Here is a 24,326-nt window from a genome sequence, read left to right as displayed (position 1 = left end):
TATGAAATTTATTAAAAATAAATACCACAATCGGCTTACAGATATACATTTGGCTAACTGCATTCGAATGACTGTATCAAATTATACTGCAAATATTAAAAAAATTATCGATCAGTCAGAATGTCAACCTTCTCATTAAATATGCTCCTTTTATTTGCCCATATTTTATTTATATAATAATGTACTTTTACTGTTTTGTTGTTTTTTTAAGTCGCTTGTGATTTGCCATTATGACGGCAAAAAATTTTGTTGCGATTGATAGGTGTGAACATGGATGTAGTTATGCATAAGTATAAGCACTATAAGTCATAAGTTTATTATATATAGAACGTATATTAGTAAAATAAATACATGTATTGTATGTCGAATATAACTGTGTATTATTTAATTTATGTTGGCTTGTGCAAGTAGCTCGCTGTTTATTTCAAAATCTTGAAAGTAGCTCCACACATTGAAAAGGTTGGCGACCACTGCGTAGCGCATCGTCGCCCGTAGCAGGTTGTTACTACACTAACAACCACAACAACCACTCTAGCAGATCCATCCACAGAACGGCAGAGCAGGCAATCGATGCATTGGTGAGCTTGTAAGTTTAGTTAAGTGAGGCGGCCAGTCAGTACGACCGTCAATTGCCGCTCAGGTCCACTGTCACCTCCAGCCACACCGAACAACGCGCCGCGAGCAGAGAGAACAGTGAAGTTCATTATGGCGTTTGTCCTCTTCATTACCAATAATTGTGCGCAATTGCGATTTCACACTTTACATGGTTTTCATTTACATGTGTCGCTGCGCAAACCAAACCAAATAAATATACCAGTATCCACACACACACAAGCACACACAAATAGACATCGCAACGTTCACAGCACCCATTTCGCATTCAAAACCGATTATTTACGAGAATTACGAGTACACAATTTTTACAATTTTTTTCTCAATTAATTTTGTGATTTTTTCTTATTTTGATTTTGCAATTATTTTTTTTTTTTTGTTTAAATGGCATCAGCTGTCGTCAACACCGCACCTTAGCCTCGGTTAGATCTAACAATATTCTGTGTAGGCACAGTGGTGCATTTTAAATACATATTTTTCTTTGGTGACAGCATTTAATGATACTTCTACAACCACAATGCATTTTATCTTTATGTAAATCTTATTCATCCATTTATTATCAATAAAAACTATAATGAAATAATTATTCTACTTAACAGCTGTAGCTATCGAGGCTATCTGCTGAAGGTGAAAATTAAATGTTGCCCCTGAATTGATAACCTAAAAGAGAAGTTATTCTTTTACATCGATGATTCAAACATGATTGAAATTGAAACATGTAAATTAAAATTAGCAAAAGAAGGCCCAACTTTTTTCGGCTTTCAGTACGAAATAAAACCATTTCTTTAAGCAAATGATCAAATTTAATCAATTAGATTGTATCTTTCATATTATGCGCTGAGGGTTTGTGACGATTCTACAATTCAAATAATCTTGGAAATGATGCTGAAAAGCCGGGATTCAACCTCAAACTTCACCCATGCTCCAATAATAAATTCAATGAAGCCTTTTTTAAAGGCGTACAGCCGGAAAAAATGCGTCTGCAATTTTTAATTTGCGATGAAAAACATTTTTTCTTTTCCATATAGAAGCCTAATACATAGATTGCACTAGCTTTATTTCATTCACCTCTTTTTCAGTTAGTACTTAAAAAGATGGGCGGCCGCCGTAGCGGAATGGGTTGGTGCGTGACTACCATTCGCAATTCACAGAGAGAACGACGGTTCGAATCTCGGTGAAACACCAAAATTAAGAAAAACATTTTTCTAATAGCGGTCGCCCCTCGGCAGGTAATGCCAAACCTTCGAGTGTATTTCTGCCATGAAAAAGCTCCTCATAAAAATATCTGCCATTCGGAGTCGGCTTAAAACTGTAGGTCCCTCCATTTGTGGAACAACATCAAGACGCACACCACAAATAAGAGGAGAGCTCGGCTAAACACCCAAAAAGGGTGTACGCGCCAATTATATATATATTACCTATATATATATATGTACTTAAAAAGACAATTTAATCTTGAGATTTCATGACATTCTATTCATTAGTTCGTGACTTATTGTGCTAAGAGTGACCCTACTTTTGTTATTTTCAAAACAGTGGATCAAAAAGAGTTTCGTGTTTTAATTTTACATTGCTTCTTAATGGGGAAAAAATACCGTTCAAATGAAACAATGACTTGAAAAGTGTTATAGGGACTCCGTTCCGTCAGAAACAACAATAAAACGGCGGTTCAAACGTGGTCGTAGAGACGCCGATGATGCACAACGTCATGGACGTCCAAATGAGGCGGCAACACCAGAAAACATCAAAAACATCCACAAAATCGTTTCGAATGATCGAAAAGTGAGGTTTGTGAGTTAGCCGACATCGTAAAGATATCAAAAGAGCCTGTTGGCTTTATATTGCATGAGAATTTGACTATGAGAAAGCTCTGTTGAAAGTAGGCGCCGCGTTGCTCACTGTTTAGTTTCAGTTTTCAGTTTTTGAAGCAAAGATTCCAATCGAAAACGCTCAGAATGACCGTAAATGCCCCTTATTATATCACAAATGCCTAAAGAAATCTCAAAGTTTTCTCAATAGCTGAAGAAATCAAAAAGCATGCCTCATCAAACAATTGGCCTCTTCTATTCGCCATTTCCCCGCTTGCTATCTCTATGCTCGATTAACTTGACGAAAAATTTACGAAAGCAGCAACAAAGTTATCGAGTAAGATTCACCGCAGGCTGCACTGCCCTATTTAGAGTATTTCAAGTTTTTTTTTAACTAAAAAAAATGAAAACGATATTTAATTTTTTTAGGCTTTTTATTAAACTTCTTTTATATACAAAAATGAAAAAAGAATTTTTTTTTTAATTTTAATAATTTTAAAAATGGGCAACTTCACCTCCCCAAAAATTGGACCTGGACGGTGTTGTCCATTTTGGCTCTTCTGTTTATCTGAAACGCAAAGACAAACAAAATTATTAATCAGTATGACTGTAGCTATGCCCCGCTACTAGAAAAAGAAAAAAAAATTGACAAAATGATTTGGTTTTGAATTTGACACTCTAAAAATCGGTTTTTTCAGTCTTTTAATAAAAAAAATCGAAATAATAATATGAAAAAAGTCGTTTCGAGATAAATGAGTTTAAAGTTTGAGATACAGGAGCGCACGGACCGTTCTCTACCTAGTTAATGGACCGTAGAAGCTATAATATTGGGAATTTTCACTTGCTAAGGGCGAAAAAAAGAGGCCTAATATAAGACTTCAATCGCACACAAGCCCAGAATTATAGAAATTACCACCAATCCCATTTCCTTGAATAGATTGAAGAGGAAGTCAACAATATTCCCATATGCTAAAAAGTAAAAATTGAAGAATGGTTGCACCCCTGAGTGCTTTCTATGCATGTTTCGTAGTGTAACTTAGTTTCAAGTATAAATATTGCTAAATGTTATTAAAGAGATCACAATAAATAAATGGATAATATAAAAAAAATATCTTTACGTCGGCATTATGAAATCGATCAGCAAAATAAATTGTCTTTTAAATTTCAGAAGAAGATATAATTTTATTACGAAATCTGCCCAATAGCCACAGAAGAGCACCGTTTTGTTTTTGTTTTTTGTACTTTGACGCCATTTTGGGATACATAGGAGGTATACCCTAACTTCATTGTACATATATTGGTGTACATACCTACATGTGTGAGGTGATTTGTACATAAATTGGAAACACTGTACTTTTAACCAAGATCACCATTTGTATCTTGACTAATCTGACGGTGGCTGGTTTTCTGATAATTTCTATTTCTTCTTTATGTTGTAAAATGCATGCAAGCGTAGTAATCTGCATGTACGCACACACATATACATGCATATGTAGTTATTTGAGTATGTATGTACGAATGCATATATTGAACACTGTGTTGTTGTCCAGCAGCTGCAGTAAATAGATTTGTATGCAGTGATCTTCTTTTTTATTCCTAGCAAATTAAACTTTTGTGCTTTATTTTAATGCACTGCGCTGGCTTTGTTGTGCTCTTGTTCCTGTTGTTGTTGTTGTTGCTATGTTGATGCATCTGTTTGTGTAAATATGTATGCTGCAGTTTGTTGCAATTGGCTAAAATTGGTTCACAATTGACCTACTTCTTTTGGAGTTTGCCACACGGCGGCATTACACAAAATGAAAAAATGGAAAAAATTAAAAAAAATCAAAAACACAGCAAACGCGGCGCCGTCGTTGGCAGTGGCAGTGGCAGAGCATCGATAACTACGACAGTGGATGCAACAGCCACTCAGCATTCGGCTAAATTGTAAACCAAATCAAGTCACTACCGAGGTTTGCCAGCAGATTCTCGAAAAACTGCTTGTTAAAGACTTCTCGGTTAGGAGGTGCGCTGGAGTTGTTGGCGTTGTGGCACTCTTCTGGACCAGGCCTAAAAGCAAGCTCTTGACACACATATGTATGTTCACGCATATTCTCTGTTTTCGTATTAATTCTGCATTTTCTTTCTTTTTATGCCGCTTGCCACTTTCAGTTTGCACTCGCCGCCCGTACGTGCCCTCACTTTTCTCTTACCCCCACCTTTTCCACTTCATCTAGCGCTGCCAACTAATCCCCTTCAAGCAGCCGTGGGCAGGTCTACCCATACATACATACATATATGTATTATACATATGTATGCATGTCTGTATGTGTGTAAGTATATGTGGTATGCACAACAGGTCCATTCCAGAATACCTGCTTATACAATTTCTGATTTTTTCACTCGTTTTCGTTTTTTAGTTTTATTTGCAATTTCAAGCTCTTTAATAACTTTTTAACATTTGTTTATTTTTATAATTGCCGCTGCAACTGTCGGCTTGCTAGATCTGTCTTTGTTGGTGTTGGTGTTGATGTTTTTGCATGTTGCATGCTGTGCCGTGTGCTCAATCGCCAACAGGTTCCCCATTTTTGCACCGCCTCCTCCCCTATCGCGACCCTCCACACTCGTCACGTATGGCAGTTGGATGGGAGTAGAAGCGTTGGGGGCGAACAGTTAGCCGCAAGAAGGGGTGGTTAATTCAGCTGAAAACGAGTATTTTTACGTGTCTTTCCTTGCACTTTCTTGTTTGTTTACTTTACGTATTGATGTACTTTTTTCGTGCTTACCGCACACATTTCTACATGCATATGTGCTTGAGCACATGCACACATATATACATACATACAAACATACAAACGTAACATATTAAGGTGCAGAAGTGCCTGCGTAAATGCATACATTCGGAACGAGAAAATGTATGTAAATATTTTTCTATAGAGCGCATACATACATACATAAACACGTACATGTACCTACTCACTTATGAAGCCATCGTCACACAGACGCGCTTATACGTAGTTTTACCTTCTTCATTAATTTTGTTTTTCTTGCTAATCATCCTCTTTAGCTTTTTAGAGCAAGATGCGGAAGACGTTGTTGCATGGAATGCAGGACGTACCAAACGTAAATGTGTATGTGTGTATGCACACAGCTGTACAGTAGAGCATCGTTGCATAAAGAATATTCGATATTCTTAAGTTATGAGTTCAAGAACTATAATTTGTGAGACACCTCTTTGATACGGACAGTTTAGTTTTTTGAGAGGTGAAGCGTCATAAGCTAATTTTCTTTTATTGTGTTGCCACACTTTCAGCCATGCTCGGTTGAGTGCAGACGAGCTTTAGGAAAAAATAGAAATTTTACTTATACTTTTTCCTAATCCATATCCAAAACACATACATACATACATGGAGTTCAAAATAAATAGGAAATTACGCCTGATTGCTATCAAAAAGTTTTCTTCGTATTTCCAACTAAAGTACAAGTAAAATGTGTGGCAGATTTCGAGAAAAAAGTAGCCACAAAATAAGGAATGTTAAGCTAAGTTTCAAGTTTCGGCTACTTTTTTCCTTCAGAAGATGCACAAATCTAAAGCGGGTCGCAATGCGTTCTAATTATACACCAGCGAGCTGCTTCAGACTGCATCTGTTTCTTCTTCCAACTACATTGTGCTGTCATTAAAACTGAATGAATTATATCTGTGTGTATATTTATAGGTATGCATTTGTTGTTGTTTATAAGGTTGTTTGTAAGTTAACCCAAATTTTCGGCAAGATTATGGAAAAAAGAGAAAACGAAAAGAACCAAATGTGCATTCGAACTCTAACACTCGTACGATTTTTGCTTTGGTTAAAAGAGACTTAAGAATAAAAATATATATGCATACATGACACATACTTATACATATTCATATAAGCGCATATGTGTGTGTGTATGCTCCAGCAAGTATGCGCGCACTGCTTAGTATGCAAGCGAAAAATAAGAAAGTCCTACCACATGGCGAGTCTCAAGTATTATTGGCATACAAAAAATAAGACATTTTTCAGCTTCAGGTGCAGTTATATCTGCATGTATGTTTTCCTAACATATATACAGGCATGGCTAAAAAGAGTCCTGTCACCATTTTCGAACTGCATTTATACTTAAGTTAAAAGCTGCGCCTGTCTACTTACAGTCAAGCCTGAATAAGCGGGTACGGGGAGGAAGCTTTGCAAGCGAGATACGTTGATAGGTCTCGCTATTTTAACCCTCAAGAAGCTCTACGCAAATGTAAGTGAGGAAAATAAATATTATTTAGGGGGAAAAGAGCGGCTGTAGTGATCGCTATCTCGTAAAGTTTAGCTTAAAGCTCGTTGTCAAGGTGATATTTCACACCTAAATTATTTAACTGGTTTTTGTTTGTTCCATTCGGTTGTGAGTTAAAGGGTGTTGGCAATTGAAGTCAATAAGAAGAAAATTCGGTGCATTTTACAGTGAATTGTGAATGGTGCTTATGGTGTCGGTACTGCAACAGCTAATTACGTGAAATTTTGATTTGGTCGATTCCGTTCAGGCATTTTTGACAGTAAAGATGTACTTGCACAGGCAGGCTGTCGTCGAAAATGTCGATACAACTACAGAAATAAGTGAAGTTGACCGGCATGTTAGTAATCGTAGCATCGCCCAGGAGCTAAAGATCGAATATAAAACAGTTTTAAGCCATTTGCGCAAAATAAAAGATAAAAATGGATTTCTTTTTTTACTAAACTACAATAATATTTTTAAAATGAAGGAACCATTTGCCAAGTCTGCTCCTTTCTAACTGAGATGGCTGCTTGACTAAGTCGAGGCAGGTCCAACTAAGCACACATGATTCACCCAAGTCAAGTTAAACTACGGAAAAAAGTACCACAAACAAAGTATTTATTCTAAAAAATATCGTTCATTCGCTTCTACAACCTTCTTCCAACTACTAGTAAGTCCAATGCTAAAAATAGACGATAATCTGAATCCAATAAGTTCCCATCCGTAAGAAGAATCACCTTTAGGATCATCTTTGTGGTATGAGCCCTCGCGCTATCCTCGTGTGGAAAATAACAAACTCCTACCAAGTGAAAAGGTCTGACTTCCAATTTTGAGTTGTTTCAGTACCCCCTGCAAGCCCCTAGCGATGGATAGGATTACTACAACAAGTAAAATTGCCGCGTACTGACTTTATTGACGAACGTTACGATGACATAGAATCTCACATAGTGCAGCGAATAAAGCTCCAGTGGTTTCTTTAGTCGGATTATGTCGTCAAAATGGATACAAACGTTTCGGCTCTGAAAGTATTCAATGCGGTACCAGCTGGCGATTAGCACGAGAAGGAAACGACTGACGCTCTTTGTTAAATGCGGCGGAGAACGCGTAAGCGGTTATCGCGCCAATCAAGAATGAAGGGACTTAGTTTTTATGAAAAGCTTTTGGGTGACAGAAGTACTCTTGGAGGATTGCAATCGTCTGCCGAGGGACGAACGTTATTGAAAAAACAACTTCCTAAAATTCGATGTTTGTGTCCATATTGGGCGTACCAGTACAGATCTCTTTTATCTAGCTTTTATGTAGATCATCACACAGTCTACAATTCTTTACAGACGTACGCATTAATGTAGTAAGCTGATGTGGATATAGAGAGAGATAGAGAGAGACTTCTTAACAGTATCAAGCGGTCTCTTCATTTACATCGAGCTATCGAGCTCAAAGAAATAAATTAATTTATCTGGAAGTTCGGATTTAGTTTTCGTATTTCCCTCTGCAATCGTCGCCCAATCTTTCTAGGCTAAGCGCCTCGCAAATAGTTGTTGCATATTTTTGTAGAAAAAAAAAACACAATTTCACTTCAATAAAGTACGAAAAAACAATTGAGAATAAAATTTGCGATATTCTAAATTAAAAAAAAAAATTTGAAAAAAAATAAACGACCAGTCTGTGTTGTCACGAAAAATCGACCGCTTAGCAAAAATATTGTTATTTCTTCACAACGTAAATTGAGTTTCTAAAATATTGACATTTCTTAATATAATTCAAATATAATTTTTGAGTGTTAGCATAAAGTATTGCAAAATTTGTAAGCCTTTATTTTGTCCTGCAGTGCGAGATTAAAGCGGGCTACTAAAGCCCAACCATTCTGAATGCATCTCAATATGTATGTGGGCATACGTAGTAAATACAAATATATATACATACATATGTGCATGTGCAGTCGCCACGAGTATCGACAATTCGTCGATCAGCAGCAACTACAACTACAAATTGCGCTTTCGAAAACGGATACTCGGAACAGTAAACAGCAACTCCAACCTGCAACAACTTCGTCTGCACATACAAGTATACGCATATAGACATATGTATGTGTGTGCATGTATATAAATTATGTAGCAGTAGCATCAGCTGCACGCAAACAGGAAATAAGTACAATAATAAAATATGCAATAATGTTACCAACCTTGTGTTGTTGTCCAAAATGACTTTGCTCATTGTGGCTGTTGTTGTCGTTGTTGTTGTCAACGACGGCAGGTCCTCGTCGGAGTTCAGGCTTGAACTGTGCCCGGCAAAAGGTGGCTCGACGACAGCAGTCGTGTCGTAACTGCTGCGATCGGAAGTGGCGGCGATTGTTGTTGTGGTCGAGGCGGATGGCAGCTCGTCGTTGCTCAGACCTTCTTCTGACAGCAGTGACAGTGGAAGTGGCAATTGAAGTTGGAGTTGGAGCTGCCGGTGGTGATCGGTGGTCGCGTGTTGTTGTTGCTGCTGGTGCTGCTGTTGTATTTGCAATGCAGCGCAATCGGCCGGCAGCAGTGGCGTCACCTCGTGTAGATGTGTTGCGAAATCGTTTATTTGATTTGTTTCTTCAATGGCTGCTGTTGCGGTTGCTGTGCCTGTTACCGTGCCGGCTACTCCTGCCACAGGCGCAGCTATAAATGTTCTTGTTACTGGTGTTGCGATTATTTTTGCAAAGTTTCTTTTCACTAATGGCTCCTTCTCGCCGTTGGCTTCTTCCTCCACCTGAACGATCACCGATGTCGGCAATACTGGTGCAATTCTAGCACTCGCCGCTATGTTTTCTGTAGGCGGTGTTGTTGCTACTGTCGCTGCACTTAAATGACTTACCAAGGCTTCGTGCTTTGGCTGCTGCTGCTGCTGCTGCTGTTGCTGTTGCTGTTGTTGTTGTTTTACCGTGTTATTTGCGTTTATTTTGTTTGCCATGCAATCGTTCTCTACACCGCTTTGGCCCTTTTGTTGGCTTTCCCTCTTTCTTGTTCTCGTTGGTTGCAGTTGTTGCTGTTGTTGCAGTTTATGGTAGTATTGTGTGCACTTTAGTTCAACTTCCTTTGGCACTTTTTGCAATTTCGTATTCGTATTCTTAGTCGTTTTTCCATCCACCAGAACGGTGGGCTCAGCTGCTTCGATTGCCGTTGCTGTTGCTGGTGTTGTTGCTGTTGCTGCTACTACCGTTCCTCCGATTCCGTTTGCCTTTGGGCCTATAGTTGTTTTCATTAGTGGCGTTGTTGTTGTTGTTATTGTTGCTGCGCCAACTGCATTCACTGCCGACACTATTTGTGTCGTTGTTTCGACGTCGGTCGTGAATGTTGTTGTATTAATAATTGCCAGCTGGTGTGGCTGTTCCTGTGCCAACAATTGTTGTTGCTGTATAGCCGACTGGTTCTGCTGTTGTAGCTGTTGTTGTTGTTGTTGTTGTGCGGTCTGTGACGAACTGCCTTCTGGTATAATTGTTGCAAAAAGTTGTTCGCCGAATATAAAAAGATCTTTGGAAATAATCATTATCACTCCTTTGTTGAGGGGCGTCTGCACTTTGAAGTTCACGTTGCCACTGCTGCTGTTGTTGTTGTTACACAATTTGTCGTTCTCGATAGATTTGCGTTTGACGAGCGCTTCGAAATGCGGCGTTCTTATTGTTGTTCGGTTTTCCGTCGTTTAAGTTTTAATTTTAGAAAAATTCATCCAAAATGAAAGTTAAAAAACGTTTCGTTTGCATTTATACTTTGGAGGCGAGATATGCACATTTGCAAACACCTACATATGTACATATGTAATTGTGAGCTGTGGATTGCGAATAAAGAGAAATCAATGAAAAAGTAATGTATTAAATGTGTAGCTGTGAAAAAATACATACATAGATACATACATGCATAGATGAATGGTATTCATCCAGTCAACTTCAAAAAAAAATTTAACCGATATATTAACAAAATTTCACTTTTTTTGATTTTTTTTTGTAAATTTTTAAATTTTAATTAATTTTATACAAAAATACAATTAATATTGCTACAAAAACCATATAAGGCAAGGTTTCAAATTGTGTATAAATTTATAAAAATTCGCGAATTTTCAAAAAAATTTCAAACTTTTTAATCAGAATTTTTAGAAAGGGCGTACGCAGTTTTTTCGATAATTGAATGTTGGTATAATAAAGTGCAAGTTTCAAGAAGATAAAAAATCACACCGAATTTTGAGAATTTTTTTCGTTCGCGGTCTTGTGCATTTTCTCCATTTAACGCCTACTCCACATTTTTTTATATGGAAGAACACACCCAAAACCGTCAGCAGAAAAAATTGTCGAAAATCAACGCGATTTTGATACCACTTCAAACTTGCACTTTATTATAGCAAAATTCAATGCGCTGAGGAACTGCATACCTGATTTTTTTTTTAATTCCGAGTAAAAAGTTTGAAATTTGGTTGAAAATTTGCCGAATTTTTAGAAATTTTATACAAAGCTCGAATCTTTGGTTCTTGAAGTAGTATGAAATTAATTAAAATTAAAAACATTAAAATTTGCTACATTTTTACCAAAAATAGTTGAAATTACAAAATTATTGTAATAAATAATCAAAACTTATCAAACATTCTTTTGACGCTGACTGTATGTGCGTGCTAAAAAAATAAACCAAATATTTTTATAAATTTTTATTTATTACATGAATGACTACCGAAATAAAAAATGAATCCTTAAAATGTAGAGAGTCCGGCAGGAGTCGGAGCTATTGTAAGTAACGAACTACTGAAGCGAAGCATTTGCGGTTTTGTCCCATAAATGTGTTTAGCTCAGAATATTGAGTCTTGAAACACTCAAATTTATTTGAAAGAGCAGTGCTTCAGCCGAACTATGCAACAATTAGAAGAAATTGTGTCTGTACTTTTATCCAAAGAAGGGTAGAAAAATTCAAACTTTTAAGGCGATTTTCTCGATACGTTTGTGTTGTTTTTTTTCTTGTTTGTTGCCATTTCTCCAACAAATAGATCAAAAAATGGCAAAAATTTATGAATCTCAAGATAGATCAATTCCCGTATTTAGTAATACTACTAACTTGGCGATTTATTTTTCCCAGGTATTGAGGCCCGGAGAGGCCTCTGAGACTCCTACAAACTGTGGGGCTTCGAAAGTGCAGATAGCTTTTATGAGTGGCATTTTTAACGGAACAGGAGGCTTTGCAGCATGGATCTTGCAGGCGAGGAGCGCCTAAGAATATTTGTAAAGTATTTGATCCAATTCGCGAATAAGATGGCGATTACAGAACCAGGCACAATAAGGAGCTGGAGAAGGAGGTGAAGATATTGAAAGATTTATACAATCCTTTATGCTCACGGCCCCGTGGCAAACCAAAAACAACTTGGCTGAATAATGTGACAGGGGACCTGAAACAATTAGGCGTAAAAACTGGAAATCTCTAGCGCTGAATCGTGTTGAATGGAGGAGATTGCTGAGTCAGCTAAAGCCCACCCCAGGTTGTAACGCTAATAGATGATGATGAATAAAAGGTTTGCCATTGCAACTCGTTCGTTGATCGGCTATAATTTCTGAAGAGTGGCAAGTCAAATATAGAATTTCACAAACGAAAAATAAAAAGGTAGATAATGAGTGTCCACTTATTTGCAGGTTTCATATCAGCCATTTGAATAATCAAATAAAAAAATATACTCCCTGAAAATGTTTAGCTAGAAAAACGTCTTTCATATTGCTTACAATGGCCTTTTCCCACAGCAAACGCCCCGGTTTAATGCAGCCTCCACTTTCTTTCAATTAAGGTCGATTTTTGCTACCAAAAGAGCAGACTGGTAGGCACGTTTGAGTAAATGATTTTATTGTTTTGCTTACAAAGTTCGCATTAAAATAATATTTTAGCCATTAATTTTGTCAGGGAAGCCGTGAAAGCTCGTAGTTTTAGTACCAATCATGGCATGCATACATACATACATACATATGATACATATTTGCCAGTACATTTTGCAGATAGCCGCATTTATTTCCACAATAAGCTTACATATTCACATACGCATGTGTGTATGTACGCACATCAATAAGGAAATCTAGTTTCGTCTTTCAGCTACATACATACATATGTACTCTTTCTACTGATAGTGTTTTTCATGAAGGAGCGCAAATACCATTTCAAACTTGATTCGGATCTTTCGGGCCTTTTCACCTCGCACCGCTTATCAAGCTGTTGTCAACTGTTTAATTCTTTATACCGTTTGTCTTCCTGTTTTCTTTCCTTTTCTCAACTCAGCTATTACATACACACACACATGCATACATTGTACAATACATGTACAAAAAAAGGAAAATTTTGCTTAATAATTAATTTATGTAAATGGGAAATTAAACACAAAAAATTGTGAAAAAAGTGGGCACTTAGTTCTAGAAAAAATTATATGCAGCAAAATGCAATAAGATTCAATATCGGTGCATATCAGCAAACTTACATAGGTAATCACATTGGCTGGGAAAACTGCGTCAAAAGCGCACCGTTAATTCGTTTGTTGCCGGAATTTCACACATGCCACGATTTTTACAACTGGCAAATTTTTAAGCACAAATTATTAATTATCTTCTGTAAGATATATTTCCCTGCATGCGCATTCCCGACATTTATTTTTTATTATTTTTTTTCTTACTTTTTCTATTTACACTCGATAGATTTTCTCATTGGACCGATTCCCTTCCTTTTTTACTTTTATTACACTCTTTTGCTCACACTTTTTGTAATTTTTTATAATTGTAAACTGTGGAAAACAAGGAAAACGTATGTACCATATGTTGACAGAAAATAAACAAAGATAAAAACAACCAACAAAGAAACAAATATTCTGGCGCAAAAAGAAGAGTAAGACACAACGAATTCCCGATCAGATGCGGTCTGAACACTGTTGTTTGTTATTTTACGTTATTTTGATTTCGTTCGTTATATCTCCGATCACATATTTTCATTCTCGTTCTGCTCGTGTTTTGTTTTTATTTTACATTTGTATATATTTCCATATCGCCAAAGTGTTGTTGTTTTTGGTAGGTACTTGTAATTTTTTGATCGCGTCGTGCCACCGGGCTGATCTTGATTTCAACTGATCTGGTCTTTCGTAGTCGAAGACCGCTGAACGTCTGTCTGCAATGAATTCGAATTATGCCCTGGCATACCGGCCAACTAACGAGCCAGCGAGCCAGCCAGCCAGCAAGCAAACTAACGAGCCATGAGCGCTTGCCGATGCCGCGGTCGGGGCCGCTGCCGCTGTCACTCTGTTGCCGAACAGCTGTTCCCCCTCTGCGGGCGTTGTGCGTTGGAGTCTAGTGAGGCCGCTCTTACTGAGGGTAACAGTGTGCTCTTAATTTACATTTACAGCCCACACGCTCGGCCACTACGGTGTTGAAGAATTTTTCAGAGTATCGACGCACGTTTATCATTTTATGATATGTCAAACAGTGGCCCGGCATTAAAACATGTATATATACATATTTTCAGATTCTAAATACATATTTACATAATTCATGTATATACATATGTATATACATAAATGTAAGGAGAGTTAAGTATATGTAGATGTGTATGTATGTAAGCTAATATGCATTTGAACACATCATAGCGCATACATATAGACCTGTGTTTAATGTTGCTCATGTATCGTTTTCTACTGTATTCCACCAGCCCTTGTGCATACATACATACATACATACATACAGATAAAGAAGCATACAAATCTTGCACTTACAATTCGCAAACGTTTGTACGCGCTTTAAGTTGCGCTTCAGCTAGGCTCTCACTATTGGAACAATAATTTGGCATTAGGAAAAGTACAGGAAATGCCTCGAAATGCTTCAAACTGAAATCTGTAGCGATCGTAAGAGAATTCAAAGAGAGTTGTTATTTAAGAGAAAGAGTATTTGTATTTTCAGTTAAGAGACTAATTTGTATTTTCAGTTAAAAGACTAATAATAAAGGTGGTTTTCCATTTCCTTATGCGCGCAAAAAGTGGTTTTGGCAAAAGGGTGCGAAAACTAAAAAACATAAAAACATTCGTTTCGTTAGAAGTACATTTGCAGGTATGTACGTATGTATATGAATATATACGTATTTTACGAAGGTACGCAAGCATTTGAACACATTTGCACGATCGATATGAAAAAACTCGTTACTCGTCAAGGGATGAAATTTTTTGCCTTTTCTCACGTGAAAGCTTTCGCACGTGTTTGAAAACTGGTTTTGAAGCATTGTGATGTATATTTGCAACCGGAAAACAACAATAATTGGGTATCTAATTATTTGCACGTACATATGCATATGTATGTATGTATGTATGTGTGTGTGTAGAATATTTGAATTCGTTAGAATAAATATTGCACTGTTTCATGGGGAGCAAGCCAATTTGACAAGATTATGGTATTTATTAGTATTTTTCTGCTTATATACATCGATCAATTGACTTGGAGAATCTGAGAATTTAATTTTGTATGCTAAATATTTTTTTAGGCTTAATAAGAATACATAATAAAGAAAATTTATACCATTTTGAGACCCTCAACGGCCAACCATAGCTGTTGATGTAATGGAAAAGGATGATGGGGTTTAGATTGGCGCACTACCCCAGCGTGTCGAAGAAAGGAGTACGCAGTGTCCTTAATAGTCTAGCTGCCAAACCCGGACATTCACAGAGAAGGTGCTCAATAGTCTCCTTCTGTCAAAGGTCCCCACAGCTTCTGCAATAGGGATTAAATGGTAAACCTAGATTTCTGCGTGTGAGCCAATCGTCCAATTACCAGTAAACACAGCTATGAGTTTGGAAATTGAATGGCGTCGATTCCCCAGAACTTTCTGAGTCCTACGTCTATTGTACTGGAGCCAAAGGGCTTTAAAAATAGCACACGAAGAAATGGAGCTTCATCTATTTTGCGCTTTCTTGAGAAATAAGTTGTGCGATTCCCGTTTAAAAACAGTCAGGGGGATGCCGATGATCGGCTAGGAGTCCTCTGAGACCAATTCAGTCGACCCCTCCCTGGCTCATTAGCAAGTCTTTACGCTGTATATTCCTATGTCCTGGAACCCAGATGAGAGAAATATTGCCTATACACCCAAGAAATTTAATCTTCTCCTTACAGGAGTTTACCAGTTTGGATTTGCACCATGGCGTCGTTAGAGCCCTGATCGCAGCTTAACTATTGGAGAAAATTTTGATATCTCCCTCGCTCCCACGTTCTCTAAATATTTTGCATGCCTGCAGGATCGCAAATACTTGTGCCTGAAAAACACTAGCTATATTCGGCAGTTTTAAGGGGTGCTTTAAAGAAAACCCCTGCTCCGACACCAGATTCAGTAAAGAGAGAGATTCTACGTAACCGGAACGGCACGGCTTTATATCCGGCCAAGGACTCGACAGTCGGTTCTACATCCGGCCAAGGATTGTCACTTCAACAGCATTCCCATAATTGTATGTTAATGTTTATGATGCTGCAGTAACAACAACAGAGGTATCAGCATCGGCGCAGATTTTTCCCCCGTTCCATTCCTGCCTACTGGGAAATATTGCCCTGGTTCGACCATCAAACTCCAGTTTGCGGATAGAGAGATCTACACAAAGCTCAAAGAGGTCAACCTCCTTTAACCTGATTGTACTTTGAGTAAAGTATACTTAGGTTGAAGACCCCACCTTCTTCCAAATACGCGTTTACAGGCATACAGTGAATTCGAAATTTTTCTCTGACGGAAAATAAAATGTGTATCTGCACTTTTCGTTACCCAACTTAACCCATTAACGCCCGGGTACAGAACCCGTGGACCGATTGTCATGATTTTTCATACACCAGTTACTTTTGACCTTTAGATGCAAAAAATGATTTTTAAAAATTTTTTTTTCATGCCACGCCCATTTCCCAGCCTGTACTTTTTAAAGTACAGCCGGCGTTAGTATATACATTTTTTCATTTCAAAAACTAAAAATGGGATTTGCCAATCAAACGGTTTTATTTTTATTAAAACATAAATTTACAGAATGTGCTTACACTTACGAGTCCATGTCTGTTTATTAACATTGAAAATCTCATAAATAAAGGAAAAAAGAAATAGTTTTAGATATTAAGTGTGGTATTGAGCGAAACAATCTCTTTTTATGCAAAGGGTTTTTCTACACATGGCGCATGACCAAATTGTGCGTTGATGGCATACGACGCAACGCAATTGCGAGTCATTTTTTTGTGGAATATGGCCATGGGTGTTTCTTTCAACAGATGAAGAAGGTGCACGCCTTTTCCTAGAGACCCGTGATTTGCCTTCTATCAAATATTTCCGAACAATTGCACGCCTGAATTGCAGTTGTGTATTAAATTTATTGTTTTTGTTATTGAGTGATACATAAAACTTCCAAGCATTTGTCATGGTCAAATCAAGGAGATAAGTGAAAATTACCCACCACCATTTCTTTCCCTTCAGTGCTATACGATAGGCATTTACATTTTGGTCTATATTATCGACGCCACCCATATGTTTATTGTAAGTGGCATATAAATTTGGTTGTGGAACGTTGATCTTGCTTTGACTCTCGCGAGACCAGCGCTTAACATAATTCACAGGTGTTACTGTATCAAAGTTGGTGAGCATCGAGCAAACGCTATTATCTACCCACTTAACTGCGAGGATATCGTTGGAAGTATCGTAACGATAATCGTAAGTTCCACGGGAACGCTTTTTGAAAGTCTTGTTGACATCAAGCTAGCAATTTGAAATTCTGTTTTCGCGAACGGTACCAGTTGCTTTGAACTTCATGTTTGCTAGCTGTCTCATCAGGGAATGGGTGGTAAAATAGTTGTCGAAAAAAATTGCATGTCTCTCGGGATAGGGAATCCTGTCCACAAAGTTCAATACAACGCTTGCGCCTAGCGGAATATTTCGAGCTTCGGACGTATTTTTTCCACAATAAACATCCAAATCATAACAATACCCGGAAGAGCTGGCTAGCATCCATGCCTTGAAACCAAAACGTATGGGTTTACCTCTTATAAATTGTTTTGCTGAGTGCTTGCCGAAGTACTTTATCATTGATTCATCAATTGATAAATTTGAGTGAAAATAACCGAATTGCTGAAAACGTGCAATCAACATAGTCATTAGTGGTCTAACCTTAAACATTTTGTCTGTAGAATTATATATTTCTTTGTTGTCTGCAAGATGCAGATTTTTTTTTATTTCGAGAAAGCGATTTCTTGACATGGCTTCTGAAACAATATTGAGTCCAAGATCCTCGTCAAGTGACCAGTACGAACGCTCAGTTGGTATCTCATGGTAACCGGTTAAAAACAAGATACCTATAAATATTCTCATCTCCTCCACGTTAATTGTAAAGTTTCAATTGTTTTTATCGGAGCGTGCATATAACATGGTTTGGTCACACATGTATTGAACTATTTCGTCCGTTAAAAACTCTTTAAAAATCATATTTGGTGTGTACTCATCAAAACTTTCTTTTGTTGTCTCAAATGTTTCAACATAAGCACTGTCATTGTACTCGAAATTATACCTTGGATCTTTTCTGAGCCATTTACAATTGCGGGTATCTGTAAAAGGAAAGTAAAAAACAAGGGATTATGTATAATTTGTATGACGAGTAAAAAGCAATTGCCAACTTATTACCTATAGATAGGTATTTCTCTGAAATTGAGTTCTGTCGCGATGCTGCCGCAGAAGTTGATGGTCCATCTAGTGTTGAGTCTATCACTGCAGCTGATGCAGAAGCCGTCGATTTATTGCAATCAATCATATCCTCAACAATGTCTAGTTCAATATATCCGGGCACATCTGTCGGCATCATATTGTCTTTTAAATTATCTTCATCAAACTCTTCCGTGTCAGTTAGTTGGTCGAGCTCCGGAGGAATGATGACCAAATCCGGAATGATTTCATCATTACCTTCATCATCATCACACAAAAGAGCATTAACTGCTTCCTGAAGACCTCGGAAGCTATTTTTGCCACGGAAAGTCATTTCTAAATTCCGTTGAGAAAAAACAAAAAATGTATACCATATACGCCGGCTGTACTTTTTAAAGTACACCAAACTTTGCGGGGTAGAAAAATAAATAAAACTGAATTTACCGCAAAAATCTTGTTTGTAGTATTCTTTCTAATGCTTTTCTATACACGTTTTTAATAAACAAATATATTTAAATAGTCACAGTTTACTTTTTTCTCACTTCACAGACACACACCTCTTAAAAGATCAAAACTTTTTGCAACTGAGTGACTTTGACACATCACAAATGACACAATGTCAGTCCAACAACGGTAAAAAAAATTAACGGCTTAGATTGGACTATCAACTAACCGCAGGATTGCCAACTTAATCGAAATCGATTAAAGTGTGCCCTAAAAAAATCTCGGAAAAAATCCCAATTTGCTGTACTTTATAAAGTACAGCGGGCGGGAATGGGTTAATGATGAACTTATTCGTATTAGGGGAGTGATGTTATTTTTTGGTTTTCGTTATAGAAATAAGCGTAAGATAATAAATTATTGGACCCTCCGATGTCTCTACCGACTACGAGTGTCTTGCCACAACCCTCTTCAAATTGAGATTTCTTACATAAAGACCGACGGAGGTTATATATAGTCGAGAAATTCTACGCCTACGACAAAACCTTTGCTGAAACCGGGTTATTTCTAGCAATAGGTACCAGTTAGAGAAAAGGCATGTTTCCACTGTCTTGTACGTGCGCGCTATTCGAGGATCAAATATCTACTCTTATCATTATTTTGTTGTAACCAAAATCCGCATATGCCTCTGCGAATCTAAGCCATCAGAAACGGGTCAACGCCCATATATCCGAGAAAAGCCAGTTCTCGAAAGGCAGCGATCATAACAGACAGCCAACCACTTCAACACTGCTTTCTGAGATCTTTGTTCCAAGCACATGCGAGAGCAATCGGATCACACTTCTCGCTCTTTGCTCCATGTTGGTGTTGTTGGGACGTTTTTGCCTCTTTTGCGTTTCAGTTATTTATTTCATCTACTTCAATACTCACCAATATGAGTACGTTCAGACGACCCGCACCTTTGCAATCACGTTTCGAGCACGCTTACATAATTAAACACCCACCCACCCTTCATCCCATCGTGAGCCGGCGTCGTACAACTATTCATGAGATTCCGTCTTTATTCGCGTCATGTCGGCGGCATTTGACGCATTTCTTACATAAACACATACATACACACATTTTGAATTTAAACATTTACCGACAGCAACAACAAGCCAAATAATAAATTCTATTGCCTTAACTGCAAATGCAAATTTTGTTAGATGTGCAACTATTTCGCTCAAATCGTTGAAAATGTGCCTTGTTTTTTGTGGTTTTTGCTCCGCGCACACGATTGTAGTTTTATTGAATGTTGTTGGATCAACAAAGATGCCGACAGCAACGGCCGGATTGCCACAACAGCGACGCGTTCATTGAAAACGGAATAAATTTCCGTGATTACCGAAGTGGTGGTGACAATGACTTTCCGGTGATCAAAAACCAATTTATGCGCATAGATATGAATCAGAGGAATTGAGGTGAGTCGGCTTGAGCAGTAATAGGAAAAAGGAAGGTGGCAGTTGTAAGGTGAGAAGGTCATTCGTACTTGCCAAAAAAATCAAGTTTTTTCAGTTTTTTCACCTTTTGCAAACATTTTGTATTATCTTCAGCGAGTTTGCAAAACGGTTCAACTTCGGACATGGAGGAGTAGAGGAATACGTTTTATCAACTTTTTTAAAATAAAGGGTTTTAAGTGCTGTAGAATTCAGATTGTCTGGACTGATTTCCGAAGCGGCTGAACCGAATATAACCGAATTATTGACAGATACAGGGATTTTTACCAGGAAATATGACCCACTAGTGATATTGCAAAACATCGTATTTCCAACAAAACATCGTCCAATTTATCAGAACATACGAGTTTATACACAAAAAATCGTAAGACGCCGAGGTTATGGTGCTTAAAATAGATTTACTTGAGCAACAGTAGCGCACACATTCCGTTCAATCATATCTTTTTGGATATCTATACATCTTATCTGCCATGGGCACATGGAATTTCCGGATCAAATACAAGAGGGAAGCATGCAAACTTCGGTTCTCTTTTTTCTTGATTGGTGCGATAACCGCTTGAGCGATTTTAACCGAGTTACTTGTGTTTGAAAGGCATTTTTTAAATTTATTATCCGCAGGGAGTTATGGGCGGATAACTTCCCAAGCTTCTGTAATAATCGATTTACCTTCGTAGAAATAAAAGTACAAAATGGTTTGCAAAAGTTGCAGTCGAATTTGTATTACTTCGAAATTCTATTATTGCTCTATATACATAAGTACTTTAGAGCTGCGATACTTTCCCAAAATATGTAGATGATTAGGCGAATAGAGGGTGTAAGTATGTACGTTGGTTACCTTATCGGCCAAGAACCTATTGCCTTACCCAAATTGAAAATATTTTAGCACTTTAGGCCTTAGAAGCACACACTCGTACGTATGCGTATATGTATGTATGTGTGCAAGTATTTTTTTTTTTTGTTTTTGTATGGAGGTGGCAAAAAACATTGAAAGCCGAAAAGTGTGAGACTTGTCTTTCGACTCACCCACTAAAAACCCCACCCCAGCTCCGTTTCCCTCCCGCGGGACGACCGTTAGGTAATATTTCACGGGAGAGGGAGCGGCCTATTGCCTCTTCATGAAAATCTGCGCTGATGTTCAGCACGTCGCAGTTTGGTATTTATTTATCGTTAAGTATTAATTCTGGGAGGGGAGCAGCCTATTGCCTCTACGTAACAATCTGCGCTGTTGTTCATTGCGGCGCAGCTTGGTAATTACTATCCTTGCCATGTTACTGACAGCGGACCAATGTTCTTCTGAGGCAAGCATGATATCTACTAGGTTGCTAACCATTATTGGCTTCCCCACGCTAACACTCAATTCTACTCTTTCCAGCTCGAAACGAGGGCAGACAAAGAAAACATGTTCTGCATCTTCAACTAAACTGTCGCAAGAGGTGCAGTACGGGTCATCTTCGTGCTTAAATATATGCAGATAAGCCTTAAAGCATCCATGCCCACTAAGTACTTGGGTCAGGTAGAAATCTATCTGACCATGCCTTCGATTTATCCATCTTGTGATATTCGGGATCAATCGATATGTCCATCGTCCGTTCATGGAGTTCCTCCATTCCTCCTGCCAAGTACGGATGCTACGCTCCCGTTCAGTCCTTCGGTTAGTCAGCTGTGCTGGATCCGCTCGATGTTTTTTTATTTCGGTGAATTCTAGTGCAGTCAGCTTAACTGGTAGCATACCCGCGAAGACTTGTACAGCATCTTCCGATACTGTGCGGAATGCACAGCACACCCTGAGGGCACATAACCGGTATACCGATTTAATGCCTTTCATGTATGCGCTGCAGTTAGTTGCTTCGACCCAGGCTGGTACCGCATATAGCAAGATAGATGATACCACACTGCCAAGCAACTTCCTAGAAGCCTGCCTAGGTCCTCTCGTATTCATCATAATACGTGTCAATGCGGTTACAGCCTTCGCTGCTTTATCGCTGGCGTATGTTAGATGCTGTTTAAAGCTCAATCTGTGGTCAATCATTACCCCGAGATATTTGATGTACAGCTTAGATTCTAGTGCGTGGTCACCTACTCTGAGATTCGCTGTTTCAACTATTTTCCTGCTACTGATGAGAACTGCCTCTGTTTTATGGTTTGCAAGGCTTAAACCACTAATGCGCAGCCAATCTTTTGTGATTTCGACCGCTTGGTTGCAAATCGCTTCGGCCTGGTTTAGGAATTGAGCAACGACTACGATTGCAATGTCATCAGCAAACCCTATGATTTGGGATCCTGGAGGTAGTTGGAGACGCAAAACTCCATCGTACATTATATTCCAGAGGAGTGGGCCCAACACTGACCCCTGTGGTACTCCTCCGGTTACTCTGTACATTTTCATTCCTTCGTCGGTTTTGTATTGCAGCACTCTGTTAGTGAAGTAGCTTGCAACAATTTTCCGAATGTAGGCTGGGACTCGGAAATTCTCCAGCGCATTTAGGATTTTGCCCCAGTTTGCTGTATTAAATGTATTTTTTACATCTAACGTTGTGACTAGGCAATACTCCTTATCTCCGTAGAGCCAGCGAGAACCTTCAATCGCTTTGTGAACAATGCGCTTAACCGCTATAATAGCATCTGTGGTAGAGCGTGTTTTGCGGAAGCCATATTGGTGCGGCGATAACCCTCCGGCACTATCGATGGAAGATTCCAGGCGATTTACAATTAGCCTCTCTGGTATTTTCCCTGCCGTGTCCAGTAAGCATAGTGGGCGGTATCCTGAAGGATCTTCCGCCGGCTTAGACCCTTTTGGTATTAGCACTAGCTTTTACAGTTTCCACTCTTTCGGAAATGTGCATTCTTCTAAGCAGGAGTTGTAAACATCCACAAAGATTTCTGAATGCTTTTGGATCGCCAACTTAAGAGCTGCATTCGGGATCGCATCGGACCCGGGTGCCTTATTGCCTTTGATCTGTTTGCAAATGTGCAAAATTTCGTCAGCCTTGGCCAGGCATCGATTTCCATCGTCTTCCATACAGCTGGCAGCGTTGGCTGCGATGCCTTGCTGTTGGGGGAACAATGTTTTAACCACGTTGCGCAGAATAACCGGGCACGTCGTGGGCAGCGGTTTGAAGGCTTTTGTTTTTTTCATCACCAGCTGGTATGCAAATCCCCATGGACTGCTGTCAGCATCCTCGCATAGTTTTTGGAAGCACTGGCGTTTGCTGCTCTTAATTGCATTTTTTAGCGTTTTCCTTTTTTGTTCAAATAGGAGTCTGTTCCTCTCGACCGCTGATATGTTCTTCTTGCTCTATTGCATTCTTCGCGTGCTGCAGAGATTTCTTCCGTCCACCAGTAAACGGGCTCTCTGTGGTTTTTATTAGGCCTTGTTTTACTCATAGCTGCATCACATGCTTTAGTGAGTTGCCTCATGACTTGGTTAGTTTTTTCAGCCGCATTTCCAGTAGGTGTAAAATTTGCCATCATTATCTCGAACACTTCCGGGTCCAAAGTTCCAACCCGGTATCTGACCTCGTGCGAGTTAGATGACTTCGGCCTATCATGTTTGCCTATAACGCAAAGTATTGCAAAGTGATCACTACCAGTGTAATACTGGCTAAGGGACCATCTCGTACTACTCACGAGGCTAGAGCTAACAAATGTCAGATCGATTATTGACCCTTTCCCTGCTCTTTGGAATGTTTGCTGGTTCCCGGTATTCATAACGCTCTAAAAGGGCTTTACCTCTAGGGGTGGTTCGAGGGCATCCCCAGTTCACTGCCCAAGCGTTAAAGTCGCCAGCTACAATGACCGGACTATGATCTTTAATGTCATGTGCAAGTTCTTCCAGTGCGTGTATGGTTTCCGCTAGGGTTAAGATAGCAGCTGTAAACAAACAGCTTACCAACACGGGCTCGTACATAGCCACGTGTTGCGTTTATATTCGTCATTCGTGACCTAATCATTCCACAATTCCACATAGCCGATTTGCCTGTTGGCTCGGATACCCAATCATTCCCATTTCCGTATTTATAGGGTTCGCTGAGTATTGCAATATC

At 38.7% G+C, this 24,326-nt stretch overlaps 1 protein-coding gene across 2 annotated transcripts in view; it reads right to left on the bottom strand.

Moving 5' to 3' along the window:
- The window catches only part of LOC129247162 (ATP-binding cassette sub-family G member 1), a 76,202-nt gene extending 62,337 nt beyond the window's left edge, over positions 1-13,865 (bottom strand). For both annotated transcript variants that reach the window (XM_054886135.1, XM_054886134.1), the window contains exons 1-2: positions 13,143-13,865; positions 8,866-10,478 (exon numbers count right to left, since the gene is read on the bottom strand). In XM_054886135.1, the coding sequence (XP_054742110.1) occupies positions 8,866-10,199 (1,334 nt within the window). In that variant the 5' untranslated portion in view covers positions 10,200-10,478; positions 13,143-13,865. The remainder of the gene's footprint in view (positions 1-8,865; positions 10,479-13,142) is intronic.
- Between the last annotated feature and the right edge of the window lie 10,461 nt (positions 13,866-24,326).

This window comes from Anastrepha obliqua, chromosome 5 (assembly GCF_027943255.1).
Source record: "Anastrepha obliqua isolate idAnaObli1 chromosome 5, idAnaObli1_1.0, whole genome shotgun sequence".
In the NCBI taxonomy this organism is placed as follows: domain Eukaryota; kingdom Metazoa; phylum Arthropoda; class Insecta; order Diptera; family Tephritidae; genus Anastrepha; species Anastrepha obliqua.
Note: the sequence above shows the minus strand (reverse complement) of the source record. Positions and strands in the feature narration are given on the sequence as shown.